The sequence below is a fragment of the Vanessa cardui genome, chromosome 3, assembly GCF_905220365.1.
Source record: "Vanessa cardui chromosome 3, ilVanCard2.1, whole genome shotgun sequence".
In the NCBI taxonomy this organism is placed as follows: Eukaryota; Metazoa; Arthropoda; class Insecta; order Lepidoptera; family Nymphalidae; genus Vanessa; species Vanessa cardui.
In genome coordinates this window covers 1,096,907-1,121,562 of record NC_061125.1, presented here as the reverse complement: position 1 = coordinate 1,121,562, position 24,656 = coordinate 1,096,907, and the positions used below count along the sequence as shown (strand labels likewise).

General features: G+C 38.4%; 1 protein-coding gene across 1 annotated transcript in view; it reads right to left on the bottom strand.

Moving 5' to 3' along the window:
* The window catches only part of LOC124543852 (vacuolar protein sorting-associated protein 13A-like), a 39,956-nt gene that overhangs the window by 13,278 nt on the left and 2,022 nt on the right, over nt 1-24,656 (bottom strand). Inside the window, exons 2-43 of the mRNA XM_047122173.1 lie at nt 21,823-21,982; nt 21,078-21,478; nt 20,309-20,520; nt 18,905-19,079; nt 18,295-18,568; nt 17,187-17,430; nt 15,768-15,898; nt 15,448-15,648; nt 15,139-15,347; nt 14,881-15,025; nt 14,239-14,375; nt 13,567-13,836; nt 12,984-13,162; nt 12,365-12,594; nt 11,853-11,995; nt 11,228-11,362; nt 10,529-10,700; nt 10,016-10,162; nt 9,758-9,883; nt 9,553-9,619; nt 9,281-9,438; nt 8,584-8,791; nt 8,023-8,134; nt 7,531-7,749; nt 7,232-7,425; nt 6,935-7,063; nt 6,288-6,650; nt 5,916-6,190; nt 5,521-5,694; nt 5,123-5,445; nt 4,870-5,035; nt 4,572-4,785; nt 4,217-4,327; nt 3,622-3,709; nt 3,313-3,457; nt 3,098-3,232; nt 2,164-2,366; nt 1,780-1,916; nt 1,221-1,463; nt 981-1,144; nt 724-906; nt 172-444 (exon numbers count right to left, since the gene is read on the bottom strand). Coding sequence (XP_046978129.1) covers nt 172-444; nt 724-906; nt 981-1,144; nt 1,221-1,463; nt 1,780-1,916; nt 2,164-2,366; nt 3,098-3,232; nt 3,313-3,457; nt 3,622-3,709; nt 4,217-4,327; nt 4,572-4,785; nt 4,870-5,035; nt 5,123-5,445; nt 5,521-5,694; nt 5,916-6,190; nt 6,288-6,650; nt 6,935-7,063; nt 7,232-7,425; nt 7,531-7,749; nt 8,023-8,134; nt 8,584-8,791; nt 9,281-9,438; nt 9,553-9,619; nt 9,758-9,883; nt 10,016-10,162; nt 10,529-10,700; nt 11,228-11,362; nt 11,853-11,995; nt 12,365-12,594; nt 12,984-13,162; nt 13,567-13,836; nt 14,239-14,375; nt 14,881-15,025; nt 15,139-15,347; nt 15,448-15,648; nt 15,768-15,898; nt 17,187-17,430; nt 18,295-18,568; nt 18,905-19,079; nt 20,309-20,520; nt 21,078-21,478; nt 21,823-21,963 — 7,956 coding nt within the window. The 5' untranslated portion in view covers nt 21,964-21,982. The remainder of the gene's footprint in view (nt 1-171; nt 445-723; nt 907-980; nt 1,145-1,220; nt 1,464-1,779; nt 1,917-2,163; nt 2,367-3,097; nt 3,233-3,312; nt 3,458-3,621; nt 3,710-4,216; nt 4,328-4,571; nt 4,786-4,869; nt 5,036-5,122; nt 5,446-5,520; nt 5,695-5,915; nt 6,191-6,287; nt 6,651-6,934; nt 7,064-7,231; nt 7,426-7,530; nt 7,750-8,022; nt 8,135-8,583; nt 8,792-9,280; nt 9,439-9,552; nt 9,620-9,757; nt 9,884-10,015; nt 10,163-10,528; nt 10,701-11,227; nt 11,363-11,852; nt 11,996-12,364; nt 12,595-12,983; nt 13,163-13,566; nt 13,837-14,238; nt 14,376-14,880; nt 15,026-15,138; nt 15,348-15,447; nt 15,649-15,767; nt 15,899-17,186; nt 17,431-18,294; nt 18,569-18,904; nt 19,080-20,308; nt 20,521-21,077; nt 21,479-21,822; nt 21,983-24,656) is intronic.

Here is a 24,656-nt window from a genome sequence, read left to right as displayed (position 1 = left end):
ACCATCAACATAATCTCCTAATTAAACATTTGAAACGCATGCGAAATATGTTTGAAATCAATTATTATTTAAAACTTAAATATCTAAGCATACATAGAGACAGACAGCTGTCTGCAACTTTGTTTTATACCGTGTAATGATTATTCTTTGCATTGACCAAGAGCAACTCACCCCCTTATCCATACGCAGCACCGTGAAATGATTCTTTGTGATGGAAAAGTGTTGCGAGACGACGGTCGAGTCCCGGTACTTGCAGTGCATGGCCATGGAGTCCGTCTGCGGCCAGAAGGGCGTGCACTGCTGCGGCGCCAGGTCTATCCACAGGTCGGCGGCTTCGTTCTCCTCCATGAAGCGGAGGTGGCGCTTCGTGTCGTTGTACACGATGAAATACGGGAGGAACGTCACTATTTTCGTCAGCTGGGGACAGACCTCGGAGAGCGTCACCTGCCAAAGTGATAAATAAATAATGATATGGAACAAAGTACTAGTAATAGTATAGTATTTATTTTATTTTTTATTTATTTTATGGTATAGGTTGGCAGACGAGCATATGGGCCACGTAATGGTAAGTGGTCACCATAACCCATAGACAATGACGCTGTAAGAAATATTAACTATTCCTTACATCGTCAATGTGCCACCAACCTTGGAAACAAAGATGTTATGTCCCTTGTGCCTGTAGTTACACTGGCTCACTAGTAAGATAGATATATTGTCACTCACGTGCAGCAGCATCCGGTAGCTGAGGCGGCGCTCGGAGTGCGTGCACACGAGCAGGCCGGGCGCGTGCGCGCGCAGGCAGGCGGCGCGCGACCAGCCCGACTGGTGCGCCCGCACGCGCACGCGCTCGCGCTCGCTCCACAGCAGCGGCTCCTCCGACACCTCGTAGCACGCGTCCGAGCGCCCCTGCGACCTCGGCCGGTTACTCACATACTACGCACTAGCCGACACACATACACATCACACGTAACGAGCAGTACCTTAATCTGCAGCGGCAAGCCGGTCTTGTTGATGAGCCAGCACGGCGCGTACAGCAGGAGCCTCAGGTTGGGCCCCTGCTGGAGCCTAGCTCGCACTATGAGCCGCTTGTTACCACCCTCCGTTTCGCACTCCGTCGTCATGCTGATCGTCTTCTCCGCCATATCTTCGGAGAAAGTATGACAATGACGACTCGACAATGACAAATCAACAAATACAGATAGAGGCATAGCGAGACGTACCCGGCGACAGCGTGAAGGCGCCGCTCCAGGGCAGGCCGAGGTAGCGCACGTGCAATTGCAGGCGGTGCGCCAGGCGCGGCGCCAGCGCGTACACGTGCGCGCGCTCGCCCGCCTCCACGCGCACGCACAGCGCGTCGCGCGACAGCTGCAGCGCGTGCGGCAGCCGGTTGTGCACGGCCAGCGGCGGCACCACGCGCAACACCAGGTTGGGGATCGAGCGCGACACCTGCGCCGATTTGCAGCCTGGGGGACAGACCGTTGGCGGGTTATTGTTTTATTTGCTTTTTATCGACATACATATACATATATAAAAAAATATGCGAAATACGATTCTAATGTAATGATTATTTTGAACGACCTCTTACATTTCATTCAATATTAGTGTAAAATACAATCGCTGTATTCCTAAAGGAAAAATACTTGGTCTTGAACCCTAATAAGGTTGAACGTGTATTAAGTAAAGATTAATTTCATTAATCAAAACATATATCTTCGGGCACACAAAACACGAGACCCTCTTAGATTTGTACAGTGATGTTGAGTATAATCTGTAACCTACCTTCAACGGGCACGACCTTCATAGCGAACACGCTAGGATCAGCATCATCCATAGCGGGACACACGACGTCCCGCGAGCTGCCCAAATCGTTGACCAGCTCCATCCACCATATACCCTGGGTAGGTGCTTGGTAGCTTCTAAAACATTTAAAAGATATTTTCAATAAAATAAGATGACTCGAAATTTTCTTCTGGATGTATGGTTAGATCGAAAAATTTAACAATTTTTAAGGGAACTTTAACAATATGAGCCATAGTCGTTATCGTGGTTTCGTTCGCAGATATTTAAAAGAGTGTAAGTTCATGACGCAATAATTTATGTATGATTATGCTATAATTATTCGGCATATTGAATTTGATACGAGTATGAGAAGCAGAGCCTCACTCGAAGTTGGCGGGCACGAGGAAGAGGCGGCAGTGGTAGGCGACGTAGAGCGGCACGTTGTAGGTGTCGTGCGGCGCCAGCACGGCGAGACGCAGCAGGCCGCAGAAGGGGTTCCGCAGCGCGCCCTCCGCCTGCGCGCCCGCCGCCTCCAGCTCTGAGCGCCGGTACAGCAGCTCCAGCGCGTACGACGTCTCATTACGCACCTGCACAGTGGAAACAACGATTGACCGAAGGATGAATGAGTCGAGATGGCCCAGTGGTTAGAACGCGTGCATCTTAGCTATTTGTTACAGGGTAAACATTGGTAGAGGTTTTGATAACTCTCATCATAGTATTTCCTTCTCGTGCTCATACTTGGAGTCGAGATGGCCCAGTGGTTAGAAGGCAGGCAAGCACCGCTGATTCATGTACTTAATTTGTCTTTATAATTCATCTCGTGATCAGCGGTGAAGGAAAACATCGTGAGGAAACCTGCATGTGTGTTTCATAGAAATTCTGCCACATGTGTATTTTCAACCCGCATTGGAACAGCGTGGTGGAATATGTTTCAAACCTTCTCCTCAAGGGGAGAAGAGGCCTTTAGCCCAGCAGTGGGAATTTACAGGCTATTGTTGTTGTTGTGTTGAAGGATGAATTTAATACCTGTTGATTTCCAAGCAGGATATATTAATGTGAATAATTGCTGCTGAGTTCTTTGCCGATTCTCCTCGATATAATCTACTTTCCGAACCGATAGTAGCTTCACTTAATTGTAAAATGACTATTCAAAAATGCTTCTAAAAGTCTACTTGAATAAAGTTTATTTTGATTGATTTTGATACACGATTATTATTAAATTATCTTCATCTTAAAAATCCACCTTGTGATGTGGCGTACCGATGGTACTATTTCTTGCATTTAAAAACAAAATGTCATAATATGAGTGTAGTCTTACTTGTAACGGTGATCGTACAACTATTTTCTTATTGTTGTATTTGGTACTTCGTTCTATCACGATGTAGTAGCGTGTCCCATTCTTGCTCGGATGTAAGACGTGAAGCTTCGATACTGAGCGTTGTGGACATACGATCTGCGTATAAAATGCGTTGGGATAAGATTGTGCTATAACAAATTCCCCAACTAATATTGAAGGAATGTATGGTCCCTTACGTTGAGCTGGTCGAAGTCATGCAAGCGGATGGAGAGCGTTTGGTCGGTTAGACGACGGAGAAGCACATCTGCAGTGGGCGGAGCACTGGGGGATTGGCGCTCAGCGCCCGACAGCGAACAAGTAGCTGGGAATCCACCCTCAAAACTGAAACAATTTAGTATTGACAATTTCCGAAAACTCTTGTAAATTAGCACACATCTTTCGTCTTCCAGGATCTCGTGCAGCCTTGTAAGTTAGTCAGAGTGACTAACTTATAAGGCTATCAATGAGAACATTACTATTATTGGTCAAGGAATGATGTAACTCACCAGTCCCATTCATCGCTGATGTCGGTCATCTCCTGTTTAGTTTCTTTTTCCACCTCATCAAGCAAATCCGCTCCAGATGTATCACAACCTTATGGAAAAAATGATCATTTAACATTTTGTACTGTTATTATGTTCTTCTAACTTTAATTCAAAACATTGTCAAAATTTTAAATAATGAAAAGTAATAAACAAAACTAGGTTTCTAAGAAATGTTGTTGTAATACCACACGGTATTATATATCACTTCTTTATATATCACTTCTTATTTCTATACGATATGATATATCACTTCAGAGTAGCAAATCTGAATTGTTGACAGCATAAAGTTCTAAATGAAAGTATTATTGAATACATGATTTAATGTTTTAATTTTAAAGTATCAGTTTGGTGACAGTAAAGTAAACAGATGTTAAAGTTTCCTCCAATTTGAATTTCGGTCGTCCGTCTTTATCAAGGACTGAAATGGACTGAATCTGGACCAAACATGACACATTGGAAGCTACCTAAATACATTTTATTAGAACTAAATAGACTAGATAAACCTAGGAGAATGTATATATCTTCTGTAAAAAGCACATGCTATGGTGGCTATAACCTGGCGTGCTGGCTCGGCTTGAGTGGTCATAGTCGGCGACGGCGAGCACGCGGTCGTTGCCGGCGAGGTCCGTCTCGGCTCGCGTGCGCAACACGACCGACGATCCCGGCCCTGTACATACACGGTCTTTAGTAGGAACAACCGTTATATTTACCTCCATAGTTCCAGCAACAACCTCACCAGGATACAAACCGTCAGTTTTACACTCATTCACGAATCCATTACTAATAGATTATTTTAGATCTCGACCAGTGATATCGTGTTGATTTATTGTGATTAGATTGGTTTACAAAAACCAGTTCTTATTGTATTTTAAGACTTTCAATTAGTAGAAAGGTTTTAAATTTTTACTAACCTATGTCGTTTACCAGTTGTAAGCCGCTATCTGCAGCTACAATAGCTGTTACTGCAGCTGTGCGATCTATTATAGCGTTCGACAGCGCTTGCAGTGCTCTCACGGTCGCTGGAGTTACTGTGAAGTTTAATGGTGATCTTGCTTCAAGCGCTATGTAGGTACAGAAACGTGTGTCTTCTATCGATGATTCCACACTATCTTCGCGTTCCGGTTCCTGTGAAAATATTAATGTAGTAACATAAATTCGTAACTTTTGTACGTTAAGAATTATTGTTAAATTGTAATTTGATTAATTTACCTGTACCGTAACACTCTTACTTTCTACTTTCTTCTTTTCTTCACCATCTATATAGGTCACTGCTTTCCCGTCTACTTCTTCTTCTCTATCACTGACTTCTACTTCACTCTGTTCTGGTGCTGATGAATCCTCATCATTGCTCATCTCATCCATGCTAGAATCGCTGCTACACAAAGAATGATATTGTTTGTATATATATATGTGAATTCTGACTAATTAATTAATTTATGTGTGCGATGAAATAAATACTTACTCTGTAAATAAATGACCAATAGCATTGGATAATTTGTCAAGCATGCCATTTTCATTATCTGAATCAGATTCTTCAACGTCTAATGCTTTCAAGAAGGACATACTGCAAGTATTGGTATCAACATTATAGCCTCTGTTTTGTTTCCCATTGGGATTCCTTATGAATACCATCTCACTATCCGTGTCGGCCTCATCAGCAGATGTTTCTGATTCAAATTCATTCTTTTTCTTTGATTTTCTAGGTGGTTCCGTCGGTACGTTATCAGACATAGTTTCTTCATTGTTTCTCGTGGATAATTGTGAAGACATAGGATATGACTTTGCCTAAAAATAAAATTGTAATGTAATATAATATAATCCGTTGCGTTGGATTTGTTTTTCGATAATTACACAACTTACCTGGAACAAGGTAGCACTGATCTCCCAGGAACGCTGCACGTTGTCCTGCAGTACAGGCTCTAACAGTGGTTCCCAAACATCAAGCCGCTCATTGTAGCAATGTGCCTGCGCCGACAGCCAACCACAGCCATGCAGCTGACGTGACCAGTCGTGCAGTGACAACTCGCTTGAGAGCTACAACATGATTACAAGCTATTAGTTTTCAAACCGCATGATAAAAAAAAAGTCACAGTATATAAAAATTATAATCGATGTGTCTGTAGACAAATAAATTTGAGAATTATGCTCATAATTTCAACTTCTATCGATAACTTAAAGTTCACTTTATTCAAAAAACTTCTAATAGGTACCTATTCATTATTAGCGAGAAAAAAATTTAAAGGAAAAATTCTTACCTTCACGAGCAAAACTGGTACCCTGACAGTGTGTTCAATTTCAAAAGTCACGCGTACAATGGGCACTGCTACCACGAAAGTCTCCGCTGGTTTCACGCTGGGATATTTCGGTTGGATGTAACTATCCTCAGAGTGGAAACCGACATACGGTGTCAGCTTCTTCGGAGACCAGAGATCCTCATCACTCTTCTCCGCTTTAGGATTATACGTTGCAAAATTGAAAGTATCCTTCTCATCTGGTATTGTTAACTCTGCTGTAATTTCTTCTACGATATCTGTAAATAGATTTTTAAATAATTTATACTATGCCCGATACTATTCATCTTGTAGATAATATAAACATAGCTTTCATAATAAGCAATGTTAACTTACCTACAACTGTATGCACTGTGGTTGCAGCTACATGTATATCGACTTCAGACACAGACAAACGAACAATAACGCCTTCTTCGACGTTTTTGAAACTCTTGGAAAATTCCAAATCACATGGTTTCAAAACCAACTGTGGTGGTAGATTCTTTAACTTAGATTGCAATTTGGACATGACTTGGAGACCAGCTAGTGAAACAACGAGGTTCTCAGTATTAGAATGACAGGAGTAGTCAATTAGGAGTTCAGTTCTCAGGAGCAAGGCATGACCCTCGGTTTTCATGAGATCTGTAAAGAACATCACTTCGGGCTGCCGACATTGGACCGATATTGATAAACTCGGCATATCTTCTGATATCGATGTTGCTGAAATATTAAAATATATCAACAATTAAATAAAGTATTACAAAAAAAATATTTTTAAGGGTATGACGAGTACTGCTTCTCATTCACATCACGTCATCACTTACTGTGGACAGAAGTGAAAGCCGTTTTTGTTGTTAACTTTTGAGTCAACTGTTTAGAAAAGATTTGACGTATATTTTAGAGACAATAACCAGCATGGATCTCAGATGTAACAGCTGGACACGTCCAAATACATATAGTATAAATTACAAATAGACGCGTCTGTTTTATTCTGACTCACTTACCAGCGGAATAGTAGCCGCTGGTAGAATCACTAGAGCTCGGAAAACGCGCTGGTCTGTTGTTATTTCCACGCGTCGGTGCGTCACCCACGTAGCCGTGGTTGATCACTCCACCCTCCATCGTTTTATCGCCTAGGAAAATCATTAACGATTAGCACTTGGCACTTGGACCTAGTGTATTCTAGTGGCTTTTAAATATATTCATAGAGGAAATGACACAAGTATTGTCCCTGACCTTTACATGGTTAGTAGTTTTTGTTCGAGATCTTGCGCTCGATGCGCTCATTCAGCGTAACTCACCCGGCATGGCGTCGAGCACGCTTTTAGCGAGCCGCAGCAGGAAGGGCAGTGCGAGGTTGAGTCGCGTGCGCTCCACGCGCGCGTCCAGCGTCACGGCGCGCGCGGAGCGCCGCAGCGACGCCTCCAACAGCGCCGGCCGCACCACCGAGAACCCGCCCCCCAGGCGACTGCCACCGCCCTGAGACTCGAAGATCCTGAACAGCGAAATACACAGTTAAAGATCCTGTTGCAAATACGCAACGTCCAAAAAATAAAATGATTACCTGTGTGTTTTCAGGTAACATTCTTCAGTCACCTACCTTCTAATGACGACTGTTGAATCGGGACGAATATCCTCAATGAGCAGACTCTGTAAACTGGCCTTAACTTCGATGCTGGAATCTGAGTAATAGTCGAAGAGCACGTTGGCCTCGCCGGCTGTGACTTTCGCTAGACCGTGGTTCAGGTCTCGTACCGGCGAACTTAGAATTTCGTCCATATCTGAGAATAGTTTTAATTCCACTCCTTCCAAAGTGTACCTACAAAAAAAAACAGTGCTAAATTAAGCAAAATGGAAAATAGTTTCCCTTATAAATAAGTAACAGCCAGTAAATATCCTAAAGCTGGGTAAAAGATTCCTCTGCTCGTGAGACAAATTTAGGAGTATTCGCTACAACGTCAGGTGACTTAATTTTATTTTATATATACAAGTTTCCTAGTGGTATTTACCATTACCGCTTATAAAATGAAAGCTTTACATAATCGAGTATTTCTGGCATACCACATAAGTTTGTTAGTTAAATATCTATTACCTAAATACAGACTCTTTCCTCACGGGATCACCTTGAGCGAAGAATGCTTGCAGCTTCTTAACTGTCACTTCAGACGGTGGCAGTTCTACCGGAGATGTTGGAACAATACTTCCTGAAATTGTTTTTAATATTATTAGCGTCAAAATAATTACATTATATGTTTTCAGTGCCAAACTCTCCATGTCAAATTAAATATGGTAGACCATTTCCAAACCAAAAAACCTCCAAAATAAAAGGAAATCAGAATGGAATTTAATTTAAAATTCAATATACCTAAATTTAAAATTGAGAATAATTAAAGTCTGAAAAGATTACGTTTATCGGAAAGTACAATCAGAGTAAGAAAACATTTGTCACTTTTCAAATTAATTCCTTTATCAAATCATAAACTCTTAGTTCCTTTTGAATCTAAACATCAAATTATTGCGATGCAATATGTCATTTTCAATCGTAAAAGGAAATTATCGCTCATTCTGTGTACACGAAAATAAACATTAAGGTGACGAACCTTTTCTTACCCCGACTTACATACATATATCGCTAAAAGCATTAAGATCTCACCAATATAATGTCCTTCACTGAGATTATCACTCCATACAGCCAGCACAGTAGCCAGATCCTTTTGACCTAAATTGATGGTGACAACATCCATAACTACATCTGCTTCGCATAACAGCAGATCCCTATAAGCACTGCTATTAGCCACCAGCGTGTATCCGACGGTACGTTTCAAATCGCAGCGCACCGATATTGGCTCTAGGATTGGTTCCTGTAAATGAAATACATATTTATGAACAATAAGCATTCCGCCCAGAGTCAAATCTTTTATCGTTGTTATGGGTTTTGAACTGAAATGGCCCAGTGGTTAGAACGCGTGCATCTTAACCGATGTTTGCGAGTTCAAATCCAGGCAAGCACCACTATATATATGTGCTTAATTTGTGATTATAATTCATCTCGTGCTCGACGGTGAAGGAAAACATCGTGAGGAAACCTGCATGTGTCTAATTTCATCGAAATTCGGCCACATGTGCATTCCATCAACCCGCATTGGAACAGCGTGGTGGAATATGTTTCAAACCCTCTCCGCAACGGAAGAGGAGGCCTTAACCCAGCAGTGGGAAATTTACAGGCTGTTACTATGGGTTTTGATAACTAATTATAACAACACTACAAAGATATTTTTTATCGCAAATATTGTGCGTCTCCTTGGAATTATCAAGTGGATATATATTTTTGTAAGCTTATTATTTATTACCTGGACTTCGAGTGTACCGGCCAGCGTCATCACAGCGCGCGACAGGGTGATGTTAACGAGCTTTATCAGCACGTTATCAATCACTGGGCTGTACACCGGGGTACTGGACTCGATACTGGCGTTTATCGTTTTGAAGAAATTTTCTATCAGCAAGTCACCTGTAATGAGATTTGATACAATTTACCTTGTTAGTTAAAGAACCATAATTACAGTTTATATCTAAGGTTGTTTCTTTTATTCATAATAAATAATTTTCTTTTATAACAACTTACCCGTGTTGAGTACTAATAGATTCGGTGAGGAAGGTTTTTGAGGCAGCAGCAATACTGGACCATGAATCTGATAACAAATACGATACATATTTTTAGAGATTTTTACGTAAATAATAATGTTTAAAATGTGTAAACTTAAAAAATTGAGTATTTTTTAAAACGATTATGATTAAAAATTGGGTCAAGTGTCCTGTCATAGCAGTACCTCGATAGCAAGCGTCACGCGCAGCGGGGCAGCGCGCAGAGCTCCAGCGCGGCGCTGCGCCTCGCGCTCGGCCGCCGCCGCCGCCTCCGACGCCGCCGCGCTCGGCACCAACGCCTCCAGGAATTGCTAAAGAGGAGCACTCGTCAAACTAATCAACTCCTTGTACGGGATATTTTCTTGGCGAAGGTCATCGTCAAAATTATCAGTTCCATCATCATTACAGTGGACTGCTAATTACTGTCATCTCGGAATTGTTACCTGCAGATGGTAGAGCAGCGAGCAGAAGAGCACGACGTGCAGACGGCCGGCCTGCACGCGCAGCTCGGCGTCGGCGCGCGCGCGCGTGCCGCTCGCCGAGCGCACGTACTTGATCTCCAGTACCTTATCCTCGTCTGGCCACACCAGCTGAAAATATAGATATTCCCAACATGTTACAATGTACCAAAATTATTAGGAAACACGTGAAATATTATGTTTTTTATGGCGTTGGCGGTCATAATGACGCTGTAAGAAACATTAACCATTCCTTTCATCGCCAATGTGCCACCAGCCTTGGGAACTAAGGTGTTAAGTCCCTTGTGCCTGTAGTTTCACTGGCTTTCACCTTCAAACCGGAACACAACAATACCAAGTACTATTGTTTGGCGTTAGAATATCTGATGAGTGGGTAGTACTTATCCAGATTCAGGGCTTACATAAAGCCCTACCACCAAGTATATTATTTAAACTTTACCAGAAATTAAAAAGTATAACAACTTAATTAAAGGAAACCTTGGGGTAAAGAGTAGCCTCCGCCAAGTCGTCGACGTGCAAGGAGCCGAGATAGAGTTTGAAGATGAGTCTGTCGTTAGCTCGGAACACGCAGTCACTCTCCAGCGCTGCTATACGAACTTCCACCAGAGGATTTTCCGCCTGGACCAAGCGCGCCGTTACCGACGACAACCTAGGCACAAAATGTCCTATTTGCAACATCAATCTCAGTATTCATTATAAATAAATTGAGAAAGTACCTGTTAATATATAAAACGAAAAAATTATATAATCCAATTGATATTAAATTAGATATTTAAATTAACATTTACAAACACCACTTATCTCTTCAAATCAAAGTACATAAATGAAATTTTAGGCAAATGTAAAATACGATTGAGCTGAAATTTACACTTACAATTCTGGTGTTGATCAAAATATGATTAGTTTTATGCTTTTTTATTACATGGTATAAATTAAAGAATGTTTTTATATCCTAGACAGGACCTGATGATAAGTATCCACAGGCTAACTTGCACGACTCAAACCGAAACACGAAAATGTTGAGTATTGCTGTGTTGCCATTACTGTACTTTGCTGGCATAATATAGGTGTGGTATTTTTCCACAGACGTTCTGTGCCTTGTTCTTATACCTATTTAAATTATGTTCAAATTCTAATAATGATTCAAAGGATATCTTCAAAGTTTAAAAAACCTACCGGACCGAGTAACTGAACTTCGTCGCACCGGGTGGCACGGGAGGGTCTGCTTCCGGTTTCATTAAATAGTCCCACAGCGTTCTGGTCTTTGGTAAGATCATCGTCGTGAAATTCAGAGAATGTCGCTTCTGTATTCTGAAAACGGAAATAAATTTAACGTAAAGCTATGTTATTCTCGTCAGTCATTTTGATGAGTCGTAATGATTTTTTATGGGTTGCGTAGGATCTTTTTATAACTGCAATTATTTGTTTTCAAAAATAGTTTTAAGTACGAAACTGTAGTGAGTGACATATATACTATATTATATCGGGGTATACAAATCTCTATCAATCTTGGATTTTTTCAGAGTATTCTAGCAAATCCTTCGTCAGAATCTGCTAGGATGTTCCTGGAGTTCTAATAGCAATTAATATTAAATAATGTAAAACCAGAGGAAAAGGTTACAATGGGACTAACGTACCAGTGTTGGACAAAAGTCCCAAAATAAAATAAGATAAAAAAAAAATCTCTACAGAATTGCGGAACATAGCTAGTTTCGAACAACAATTAAGTGATAGAATTTATATTTTCGGTTAAATATCCAAATATTCCGAGGCCCTAATTGGAGTGACGGCGTGTCCTCACTTGTGGGTGAGGTAGTGCAAGTAGTTGCGCAGAGCGGCGAGCGCGGCGGCGTGTGCCAGCAGCGCCAGCGGGCCCACATCCGCCACCAGCGCTTGCTCCACATTGTGGAAGTGCGAGCGGAACTCGGGGCAGTTCGCGCGGACCTACACACAGTGACTCGGTAGTATATTCAGGTATTAAGCCAATAGTTCCGATGATCTTGCGGGTATGATCGATCTGTGCCAACATTAGCTAAAATACAATTATTTATGAAATAGGTGATTTACTTTATTTATGTTCATGTTCACGTTCACGTTCATATATGATATATTCTCAATGCATCGGCGGTATTAATATGCGTTACTTAATTTATTTACACAAATCTTTGGATAGCTTTAATGATAGTTTCCATAAATAGTTTCGATAGATTAATTTAACATAGAACAATATATTTAACTAAATATAACTTTATATAATCAACCGTTTACGATATAAAATACCAATTTAATAACTCACTGTAAGACTACACTTACTTTTCTATACAGGAGATTAAACAGTTCCCCCGAGCTCGTCAGCAGCTCTAAGTACTGCCCGGTGCTGCTGTGGTGTTGTTTGTCCGTCAGGAGCGCTTGGCCTATCGATAGCTGGATAGCGGGACCGAACTGCATCAGGGCCACATCCAGGCAAACCTTGCTGACGCTCAGCATGATGTACGGTTTGTCCACTAACTCACTCGACCGATTTAGGTTGATTACTATTTCACCTGTTTTGAAACGAAAATTATTGGTATAGATTATTACAATGCAATACATGCATTTCAATTTTTTCGAGGTTAATATGGATTTATACGTAAACTATGTCATAAAAAAATATCAATCATTATGTATAATGTCGCACGTAACACTTCCTCCAACCCGCATTGATTCCACCAACCCGCATTGGAACAGCGTGGTGGAATATGTTCCAAGCCCTCTCCTTAATGGAAGAGGAGGCCTTATCTCAGCAGTGGGAAATTTACAGGCTGTTACTTTACTTTTTACTTACTTTACTCACGTAACGTATGTGTCCATTCAGCATTTTTACCTTATTTTACCTAATATTTGCCTGTAAATGGCAAAATCAATGACAAATTAACACTTTTATGAAACTCACCAATAATAAACCTCATCAATGTTCCAATAGTATTACTCGGCGACACGTTATCATCGAAACCCGGCAAATCAACAGAACGTGCATACTCTTCGACGTCTTCGTCACTAAAATCTGCTGTGGGTAATGATTCCTCAGCTGGTGATTTGGCACTTTCACCGTCAGTCTTGGTCTCAGCTGCCCTGAAATGTCATTGTGGTCTTAGAGTAAAAGTCAGATCGTCAAAGCCCGAAACGGAAAGTCCTGACTGATTTTCGACGACTTGTCTCAAAGGTACTAATTTCAAAAACACTTCTCCCAATTTAGCGAGACATTTTATTATGTAAGCATGTATTCATAAGCTTTTTTATTCTATATAAACCATCTCATAATTTGACGCAACTGTATCATCCGATCTAACTCAATCTGAATGAGAAGAATTTATTGACAGAAAACCACAGTAACTTTTTACTACTTGAGATATTTGATATCTATGCAATAATAATTATTTGTATGTAAGAGTATCCATTGTTTGTCTCAGTTGAAGCTAAAAAATAGGAAATGATTTTCTATTTAAAAAGAAAAACAGTTATTTGAAATTCCTTACCTATTCCTGCTGAAGTACGTCGCCACAATATTTTGCCTCAGTCTGATCAACTCTTTGTATCCAGGATCCGCAGTCACTCTGTCTAACTCTAACGCCTCCATCAATTCAGGGTCCTCCAACTCCTCAACGTAATCTCCAGAATCCATGAACGATACCGGAACCGTGTTTGGAACAGGAACTGGCAAGTTGTCGACGAAATCCAACAAATGTCCGATGATTCGATCAGACAGGTTGAACTTAAGACTCGAGAGTGATATGTTTAGCTTATATCTGAATACAAAAGAAATAATGCATTATTACGAAACCATAAAGGAACAGATTTTATTTACACTTTGATTTGAAACTAGAGATCAAAACTCTGTTTTATTAACAGTTTTTTTTTCTTTTCCGGTGACAGGTTGTCAGGATAGGTATCTTGGTTGTGTATGGTAGGAGTCTTGGTAGGCATTTTTATTTTATTTAAATTGTAAAATGATTTTATGTTATGTCTCGATTACAACGTTCAGTAATGTATGTAAAGTACGAATTTCCGTAGATGAAGATGATTTATAAATGTGACAAGGACGCATAACTAATCGCCTTCCCATTTAATTTAAGCAGAGACGATTATACTTAAATATGGCCTCTGTTTCAAGTATACGACACAAAGAAATATATAGTAACTGCAGTGACCTGGGCAAAAGCTTATAATCCTTCTTGATGCTGGTGGAAAATACGAGTTGCGCGCGCAGCCGAGGTATGAGATGCAACTCCGAGTCGCCGTGCTTGCGAGCTTCGCGCCAGGCCTCACTCCATTCACAGAACAGCACCTAAAGGGTCAAACATTGCATTTCCCTATTCCAGACAATATATACATATTATTCATCTAAATTTTATAATAAAATTCCTGCTCACATAAAAAATGTAAAATCATTCAACGCATTTAAGACCAAACTGGCTAATTACATTAAAGCACCATCATTTTGACAAATAATAGTAGTACAATTTGATATTGTATTATTATTGTTATTTGAAATGATTATTTTTACAATAACAAACTAATGCGTTGAATGGGTAGTGTTTTTAAGACGAGCACAAATGTTACTTTACTTTTTCTGTGTATTCTCATGTAAGCGACTCTTGTCTTTTTGAGAATAAATGTCTTTAAACTTAGAAATGTTCTAGTACGAAACTAAATTTAAGAACAATATATAAAAATAAAAAAATTAGCAATAAATTTAAAATTGGAGACTTCTAGAGACAACAAAAAAAACCATAATGAGCTACAAATATTACTAGATGCATAAAGAATAATAGCCTGAATAACTACCGTACCTGAAGAGAGCACTCAGCATGGAAGCGGTCATAGAGCCGTTCTTCTAGCTCCATGCATGTCGCGTCTTCTAACGTGAGGTTGGAAGGTTGGAGATCTGACTTTATGACTACACGGTTAATGTCCAGAACCATCACGCGACCCGGCCTGGATTGGGTGATATCAAGCGCATAATAATAATTCAAATACTTTTGTATGTATTAAATAACTAAAAGTGTAAATAAAAGATGATTATTTCTATATATTTCAAGTAGACGTACTTGTGCACACAGCCGTGTTCTGGTAGTATAATAGCAGGTCCTTTGAGGTCCACGTTCAAATGAAACACCTTCCTACGACTTATAGCGTGCGCTAAAACAGACTTGCTCATTGCTCCCACTTGCTCAACGGCCAGAGATACTTCTTCGGCCAACGCCTCGGGCGTCATGGAATGCGTTTGGAAGAAATTTATCAGTTCTGTGAACGCGTGCTGTAAAATAGATATTATTACTTGACAATTATGTCAACTAAGGCGTGTAAACGTCATATATCAATTAATTAATTGCTTAATAATTAATCTGATGGTTTACCTCAACATAAACCAGTTCCACGGGCTCCACGTGACATGTGATACCAAGATCTGCGTGACTGTTAACTGGATTCTTCTCCACGTCCAACGCCAGCACGGTATTGCTACCTACCGAAGAGCCTTGAGCTGCTATCAGTAAAGGTACCAGCTCACCATCGGAGGACATGCCCTCGATAACAATACTCTCTGTTCTAGCTGACACCTGGTATATATAAATACATATAACACTTAGAACAGAAGTATTTTAAACATCTATCAAATCTCCGTGAATGAAGGTACAAAACAAGTCAACCAAGTTTTGCGAAACTTTTTCGTATTTACCTTGTAAGCCTTAGCTGACGGTCTCGTCTCTAAAGACGCGAGGAACTGCGTGAGATTCACCACCAGTACTTCCTTACTCCTGTTCATCAACGTCAAAGTGCAATTTGCCAATGTAAGATTAACTTTATGTTCTGAAATGAAAATTTTCAAAAATCGACCGTTTTTAACCGACTTCAAAAAAAGGAGGAGGTTCTCAATTCGTCGGGGCCTATTTTTTTTTTTATTTTTTTTTATTTTTTATGTATGTTACCGAATTACTCGAAGATGGCTGGGCCGATTTTGACAATTCTTTTTTTGTTTGAAAGGGCATGTTTTACAGGTGGTCCCATTGTCAGGAGATCAGGATCTGATGATGGGATCCTGGAGAAATCGAGGGAACTCCTAAAATTTTATAGGCACACCTATAGTGATTTCGGTTTTATTCAAAGTGCCTTGGTCATATGCTCACGAAAAGTGACATTTGATGAAGTGGAACTGATAATGAAGACCACAACTAGTAATCAGAACCTATTAGTAAGTAACTATTTTACGGGCTTAGTTCTATTTCTTTAAGATAGTCGTCAAGCAATTGATGTTAGTAAACATGCCTATGATGAAGTCTAGCTGATGGTGGACTACCAGGAGAACTCCTCAATGATTAACGGCATTAAAGTGAATGACAAACACTACCAATTGTAATTATAAATAACAAAACAACACTGAAAAGCAGTAAATAAATTTTTATAAATAAAAAAAAACCGCCTTCAAAAATGAACTAAAAAGAAGAAAATAATCAGTTACATCCATATCCAATTTACGATTTTTTAATCACCTTTTGAAGGCGGTGCCAACAAAGTAAATAAATTCCTATATTGAAATCATTTAATTTGTATCGATAGTAAGGTTTGTCTAATGGTGTCATCTATACAATAAATAGATTTAGTTTTTGTATATATGTATTATGTACCTATATGCATATATAGCAATGTTGGCACTGACTTTGAGAGGTGATTAAAAAATCGTAAATTGGATATGGATGTAACTGATTATTTTCTTCTTTTTAGTTCATTTTTGAAGGCGGTTTTTTTTTATTTATAAAAATTTATATTCTTAATCAACAATTATTAATTTAGTATAGTTCGACACAACTTAGATGTAGCATCGGTAAAATTCGTAAAACGGATCACATCCGAATTAAGTGCGTCATCCCAAATTATCAATATTTATACTTACGTGAATGTGATCTTTACATAAACGTAATAACTTGTAATATCATATGAGCACTTGCTTTCTAGAGTTGAACTAACGCCAGAATCTGTAGCGACTAATAGAGTCGAATGGCACGACAGGGAGCTATTCCTATTGGTTGTATAAATCGATAATTATATTTTGGCGATGCTACATCTAAGTTGTGTCGTAGTATATCTACTATTGTCTCACCGATATATTGTTTCGACTTATCCTGTCTAGGAGCACCTTCAGCGTAGCCTATTAGCTCGCATACTTTCTTCTTCTCAGGGCTCGACAAATGGCTCCACAGACTCTTACACCTCTCCGTCTTCACGCAGAGTTCCACACGCGACTTCGTCTCCGTATCGGAGTCACTCTCGTTGTCTGAAGTCGGCCTCCACCAATCGAATTCCGTTTCTACTACATCTATTCTGTCCGGTTCTTGACTCAAAAGCTGCGGAAACAAAGACAGTGTTTATAAAAATAGATGCTCGTATATCTGTTTTAGATTACACGCCCTCGTCATCGTATAATCGATTTCTTTATAATTCTGCCAAAATCTGTATTTTCTTAGCGACGGTTTTTACACAGACAGTATAACGGCTATCTGGTTTTACAAATGTATATGAGTTACCCTCAATACATTGGTATTATTTTACCATTTCATGATATCATTAAATAGTATAAAACAAAGTCACTTTCTCTGTCCTTATGCCCCTTTGTGTGCTTAAATCTTTAAAACTACGCAACGGGTTTTGATGCAGTATTTTTTAATAGATAGTGTGATTCGAGAGGAAGATTTTTGTATATAATACGTGGACAATATACTACAGAAACGCTGACAATTTTAGAAGTTTGTAATGTGATGACGTAAATAAACTAATTCTGAAGTATACTCGTATTTAGTAGTAATAGTAGTATTGTACCCGTGCGAAGCCGGCGCGGGTCGCTAGTCAAAACATAAATGAAATGTATTTGTATACTTTCATGAGAACTGAGTCAAGATGTCCCAGTGGTTAGAACGCGTGCATCTTAACCGATGATTGCTGGTTGAAACTAAAGGCAAGCACCGTTAAATATTCATGTGCTTAAATTTTGTTTATAATTCATCTCGTGCTCGGGGTGAAGGAAAACGTCGTGAGGAAACCAGCATGTGTCTAATTTCATAGAAGTTCTGCGACATCTGCATTCCACCAACCTGCATTGGTATATGTTCCAAAACATTCTCCTCAAGGGGAGAAGAGGCCTTAGCCGACCAGTGAGAAATTTGCAGGCTGTTGTTGTTGTTGGTATCATGAAAACTTAACTATATACTCACTTCAAACTTCGCTTGCTCCCTCGCTATCACCACGGATATAATCGGAAGACTGTCTTCGCACTTCTGCAAATCTAATTTGAGCTCGATATCATTGGGACTCCTCAGAGTACTCTTGTATGTCTTCTTGTAAATATTATAATTTTCTCTGTGCTTTTTGATGGCGGTCCAAGTGTATGGACGAACGCGTTGCTCAACTACCACATTGTATGCGTAGCGCCACCACTTCTTAACGTCTTTTAGAAGGGGAATCCCGGGATGGAGATGCCTGTACTTCCTGTATAAGATATGATTGATTAATACATTTAAAAAATCATTAAACACATTCAATTTTTTCGTGTATACTCGTACTCCAAAACAGTCAGTCATATCAGAGACAGAGCTTTGCCCATATCTTTATGTATGAATACTAACCGATAGTCATTTTACCGCCAAACATACATGGTAAGCCAGTTGCCGCATTTGACGATGCATTTACGCATTGTAAAAAGTGGTTTATATTTTTTAATTTTCGTTTTAAGTGCCAGTTCGACGGCGTATGTCTATGGTTGCCAGTCACCTAACATAAGAAACCATACCTACGATATGGTACCGTAAGTATAAAAAGACTTACCTATTAAGAGTTATTCTCTGGAAGGAGGTAAGCAAGTTGTCGATGGAAAGATATTGTCTCCTGGATAGTTGCAGCGCGCTGTCCTGCAGCACTGCGTCTAGGAGCAATCGCGGCACCCTTGCTTCTCCAGAGCGATTTATTATAACCTTCACTTTGCAGGTTACTGGTTTCAGCACTAAAGAAATTTATATTTATCGTAGTAAAATATTTTCGTTTTTCAAATACAATAAATTGAAAATATGTCTTATTCATGTAGGGTTTTATAAACATACTAGATGATAACCCGACTTCGTTAGGATAAAATAAACTATTTATTTATAGATACATCAACATCACACACATTGAAAACTTACAACTATGTTACACATACAACAGTTTCTTAGATCTAAAGATATGATATGTGTGATTGTTGTCTTCGATTTGTTACTGTAAGTAAATCATTTTTGAAAATAAAATTTGTGTTTCAGGATTTCGTTTCATTCGTCTAACTGTGAAAATTATACCTTAAAAAGTTATTGTCTATCTTTTTAATTAACTAAACAATGATATTGACAAATCTCGATTTTACGAATTTTGCGGATATCTGATAAGTATATTTTATCGACTCAAAAATAACTATTATTTAAAAATCTATATCTGTATAAACAAAATTATTAATATCGATTTAGTTATCTTATATAAAAGAAACTAAAAGTAACCGGCATTTCAAACGTTTGTCGTCTTTTCTAAATTGAACTGTTAATATACGCAAATATGATCTTCATATCATATTTCTCGGTCAATATTTTTAATATGAAACCATAAAACTTATTGTACGTAGAAGCATACAATAAGTTATTGAAAAATGATACTTTAAACAAAAATTGTGTTTTATAATAAAGGGTCCGAGTAGTCAGAATGCTATGTTGACAAAAAGGGTTATACAATTTTACTCAAAATATTATTTGCCAGACCTTTTAAATGTATAACACTGCTTGACATTGGACTGTTATTTTACAAATAAAACATCTTTATTATTATTATAGACTTTGAATTTGCCCAAGACATCAGAACTAGAATAAACTAGACAAAAGAGGTAGTTCGCTGAAAACTGCCTCGAAAATGGGACGTAACGAGAAGAAAAAGAGCATTCTTCACATTCTTTGCCAAGAATCAGTACTATAATCAATGAACGTGGTCGAGTAGTGTGTACACCGGTTTTCTTAGGTACGCCACACGTAGGTCCCAGGTTCTATTCCCCGCCGGATATGTTGTCTTGGGTCTAGGTGTTTTGGGTACCGTCGTTACTTCTGATTTTCCATACCAAAAGTGCTTTTGCTACTTACTTTCGGATCAGAGTAATGTATGTGATGTTGTCCAATATTTATTTATTTATCTTTTATTATACTAAAAGTCTACACTTACGAAATTCAAAGTCCTCATGATGCATGGAGAATTTGTCCAATCCGGTGAGCATGTAGTGCTTCCAGTTGTAGTACTGCATGGGGGTTATATGGGCGATCTCTACGTCATCGAGAGCGGTTGCCGTAGGGTTCCAATACAAAGAGAGCGACTCGACTCGCATCATCTGGTAAACTGTGGACGCGTTGGGCGTCGTCACTGATGGTTTCCATTTACTAGAAATCGGATTCCAATTAGAAAACATCAAAATCAGACCAGAGATACGTAATATATACTGGATCTAATCACAAGTTCACTATACACGATTGAAGAATTAAATAGTCAGACTATTAAAGATGAATAATATTAGAGATTTAAATTTACTATAGTCTTCACTCAAATTAAACTATATTCAAGTAAACTTTTACTTTTGAATCGTTATTCTATATGACATCAGATCACGCAGCAAATAACATCGAATGGCAATGCTAATGCTAATGCTATTCATATATACGTTCTATATAGATATCCTATTATTTATAGATATAGAGTACTGTATGTAACACGTGGAAGTAGGTATTGTTTCATAAAATGTTTTCTGCATGAAGCTACGATGTCAGACTCTCTGATAGATACTATGTACTCAAAACTAAAGTTATTGCAAAATGAAATCTCAAAATATGGAAGGAAGCAGAATAAATGAGCAGATTTATCTAATTTAAATTAATGTTGGTTGTTTTATTGGAAAACATGTAGTAAAGAGTATTTGATGAGTAATGTACGACATTAATACCTGTTCGTTGTCTCAATAGAGAGGCTTTGCAGGCACAAACCGCAAGCAAGCGGTCCGTCCTTGGAACTGATGGAATCCTCGTATCTGACATGAACATTTCTCACGTAAATCTGCAAATTATTCACAATGGCCGTAAAAAGGTTCTCGAAGAAATTCTGTGGGCCTTTCAAGACTTCACTTTCAGCTTCTAAGTCTTGCAGGATTTTCCTCTTGGCGGCCCTCGTGAGCCTCTTCTCCCTGTCAGGGTCGAAGTAGCTATTGGAGATCGCTGGTCCGACGAGGATTAGGACATCTTCGATCTGGACGACCACTGGCTGGGTGTAAAGCCCCGACCATGGTATTTGGAGGTTGATTTTACCTATCGTACCGATCTTCACATCGATCGGCAAATCTAGTTCGTACTGGAAATGATTGAAAATAAATATTATATTAAGCTCTTAAGTACTTTTCATTATTTAAATATGTTTTATTATAGGTAAAGTTTAAATATATACAAATATGAACTAAAACTAGTTACTGTATAAATCTTGACCGCGTGGAATGGTAGCAAGAATTCTAGCAGCATTTCCCCGTAAATAATTAATTAGCAACGTAGAAGAAAAATGTTTACAATACATCGAATATGCCAATCTATTACAAAATTCCCTTGGCAAACTTTTGAATGAACAATGACATGGATAGATTATATGGAACCCAAAAGAATTGTAAATAAAATGAAGTATAGACGTTTTTGAATGGTCCTCACCAAGGCCTCAGGCTTAAGTTTGAGATCAGTAAGGTTGACATTTCCGGAGAAGATGCCCACGTTTAGATTCTCCGTGTCAAGATCCTGCACGTACTTGCCCAACAACCGGTTAAGGATACCTGCCACTGCGCCTTCGAACATGTTGCTTTGTTATCGTTATCTGAGGACAGAAAACTATATTGTATATTTACATTTATTATAGGAATTAACAACATTAAATGCTTAAATATATATATACAAATATGAACTAAAACTAGTTACTGCATAAATCTTGACCGCGTGGAATGGTGGCAAGAATGCTAGCAGCATTTCCCCGTTGAATCGCAATTCCGATCCTCTGGGCAAAAAACGAACCAGCCCAGCCCTGTCACCAGTGGAGGCAATGAGGCGAGGTGTTATACTTTTGATAACTATATTATATAACTATATTTTGTTATACTTATGAAAACTATATGTATTACATCTTTTAATATCTTTGTCATGATTTAATTTTACCCGTCTGGGTAGGTAACACCCACTCATCAGTTATTCTACCGCCAAATAACAGTACTCAGTATTGTTGTGTTCCGGTTTGAAGGGTGAGTGAGCCAGTGTAACTACAGGCACAAAGGACGGTGATGGTGACCACTTACCATCAGGTGGCCCATATGCTCGTCCGCCAAGTTATACTATAAAAATAAAAAATAAATAAAAAAATAAGATCTAAGATCGGATCATCTGTAGTATTGCAACCTGCATTGATTATCCAGTGGCGTACCTAAGTACGTAAGTATGTTTAGTGTCGTCACTAGCGTAACTTTAATGTTCTTGTTATGAAATAAACTAGCTACCAGTCCCGACTTCGTACGGATAAAATTTATACAAAGTATAACTATCTTATTTTCTCCTTCTTAAAGTGGAAATTTAAAGAAATCCTTTCTAAGTGAATGTCGACGTCGCAAAAGGTGTAACAATGCTTAATTGCAGCACAATTATAGCTATAGTGTCGGATATTTCGTGATGACTTAGCAGTTATATATTTCTGTTTATGTATTTATAAAAGATTGAATTTAAAAATATATTGCCAAAAAGTTTTTGTAAAATTTAAATTTGTTTTATATCAAATTATCCTGTGTTGCATATTATTGCGTAATTTATTGTAATTATGTAATACTCTATTTAAACAAAGCCATAAACGTAATTATACCATCGTACTATTTTAATCATGTTCTTATTTAACATAATAAAAATATTTTAATATCATATATTATACGTAGAACAGGTAATAATTTTTGAATATTGGTAAATTAGCGTTAACCCGTTATTTTCACCATATTAAAATTCCAGTTTCATTAATTAAAAAAATACTTGGAAAAGAAAAAAAAATAAGAACAGAAATAATGCGCTGAAGCTAATGGAAATATCAAAGTATAACGAGTTTATAACTTAAAGCGCTTTCAAGGCATTCATTTAACATTGAGCGTAGAACGTGACTAAGATTTTAATTTATGAACGAACCCCTTACGAGTCTTTATTATTAAACGTCACCGCGAGTCATCGCGTTTATAAAGCTGTATGTCTTCTATCTTTATCAAGCAAATAAAAAAAAACAATCCAGTTCAGTTCATTCATTCAATTTTGACAGAAGAGGTAATTAGTTGTTGTATTGATTGAATATTCAATTAATAAATTTAATACATTTAGAAAAATATAAAGATATTACTTTGTTTATTTAATTTGTGTTCGCCCCGTCAGATTCGGACATAAATATATTTTTTTTACAAACAACTGCAATATTATATTTCAATGAAAATCGCGATTAATTTGCCGGTATTTATTGAAGAGTTTCGTTGCCTGTCGTTGTACTATTCCGGTAACGCAAATCTGTTTCGATAGTAAATATTTAAGTAACAATTATTTTATATATCCATTTCAGTATCACTTATATAATTAAAAATGAATTATGAAATAATCTAAGTGTAAATTAAATGTAAACAACTTCATAAAAAAACATATAAAACTCATCGTACATTGTCATCGGAAAACATTTGAATGCCATCACACAAAACACTGCACTCCGTCAATTATAACTATTTATAAACTAAAAATAATGAAGGTAGAATTAATAAAGAAGTAATAGTACTTCACATTGTTTTGTTCTGTATGTGTATACTGTATACAATGACCACGTTTGTTGAACTGATATCGCTATCAAAGATAAGGCGATTATCGAAATATGTAAACGAATATAAGTGCGTCTTTATAAAAGGATGAATGATTTTGTAAAAACTGTTCCCGTTAATTATGCAATTGTTACAAGCGAATTTTCTTGGTGGTAGGGCTTTGTGCAAGCCCGTCTGGGTAGGTTACACCCACTCATTGGTTATTCTTCCGCCAAATAAAAAGTTCTCAGTACTGATGTGTTCCGGTTTGAAGGGTGAGTGACCCAGTGTAACTACAGACACAAGGGACATAACATCTTAGTTCCCATGGTTGGTGGCACATTGACGATGAAAAGAATAGTTAATATTTCTACAGCGTCATTGTCTATGGGTGATTGTGACCACTTACCATCAGGTGGCCCATATGCTCGTCCGCCAACCTATACCATAAAAAAACCTATTATTCTATCTAAGCACAGAAATATCGCGGTTTTCGGGAAACTATCAAAATCAGGGGGAAACTGTAGGTATATATTTGAGTTTCTTTCGCCGGTTTTTCGCAGTTCGAGGTGTTCATTTCGGAACCGGTGGTAGATTGTTTGACTGTCAATAAGCAAGTGTAAATGTGTAATACTTCCATATTGAATACATTTTTGACTTTGTGACTGTGCAGCGCGGACAGTATCAGGACTG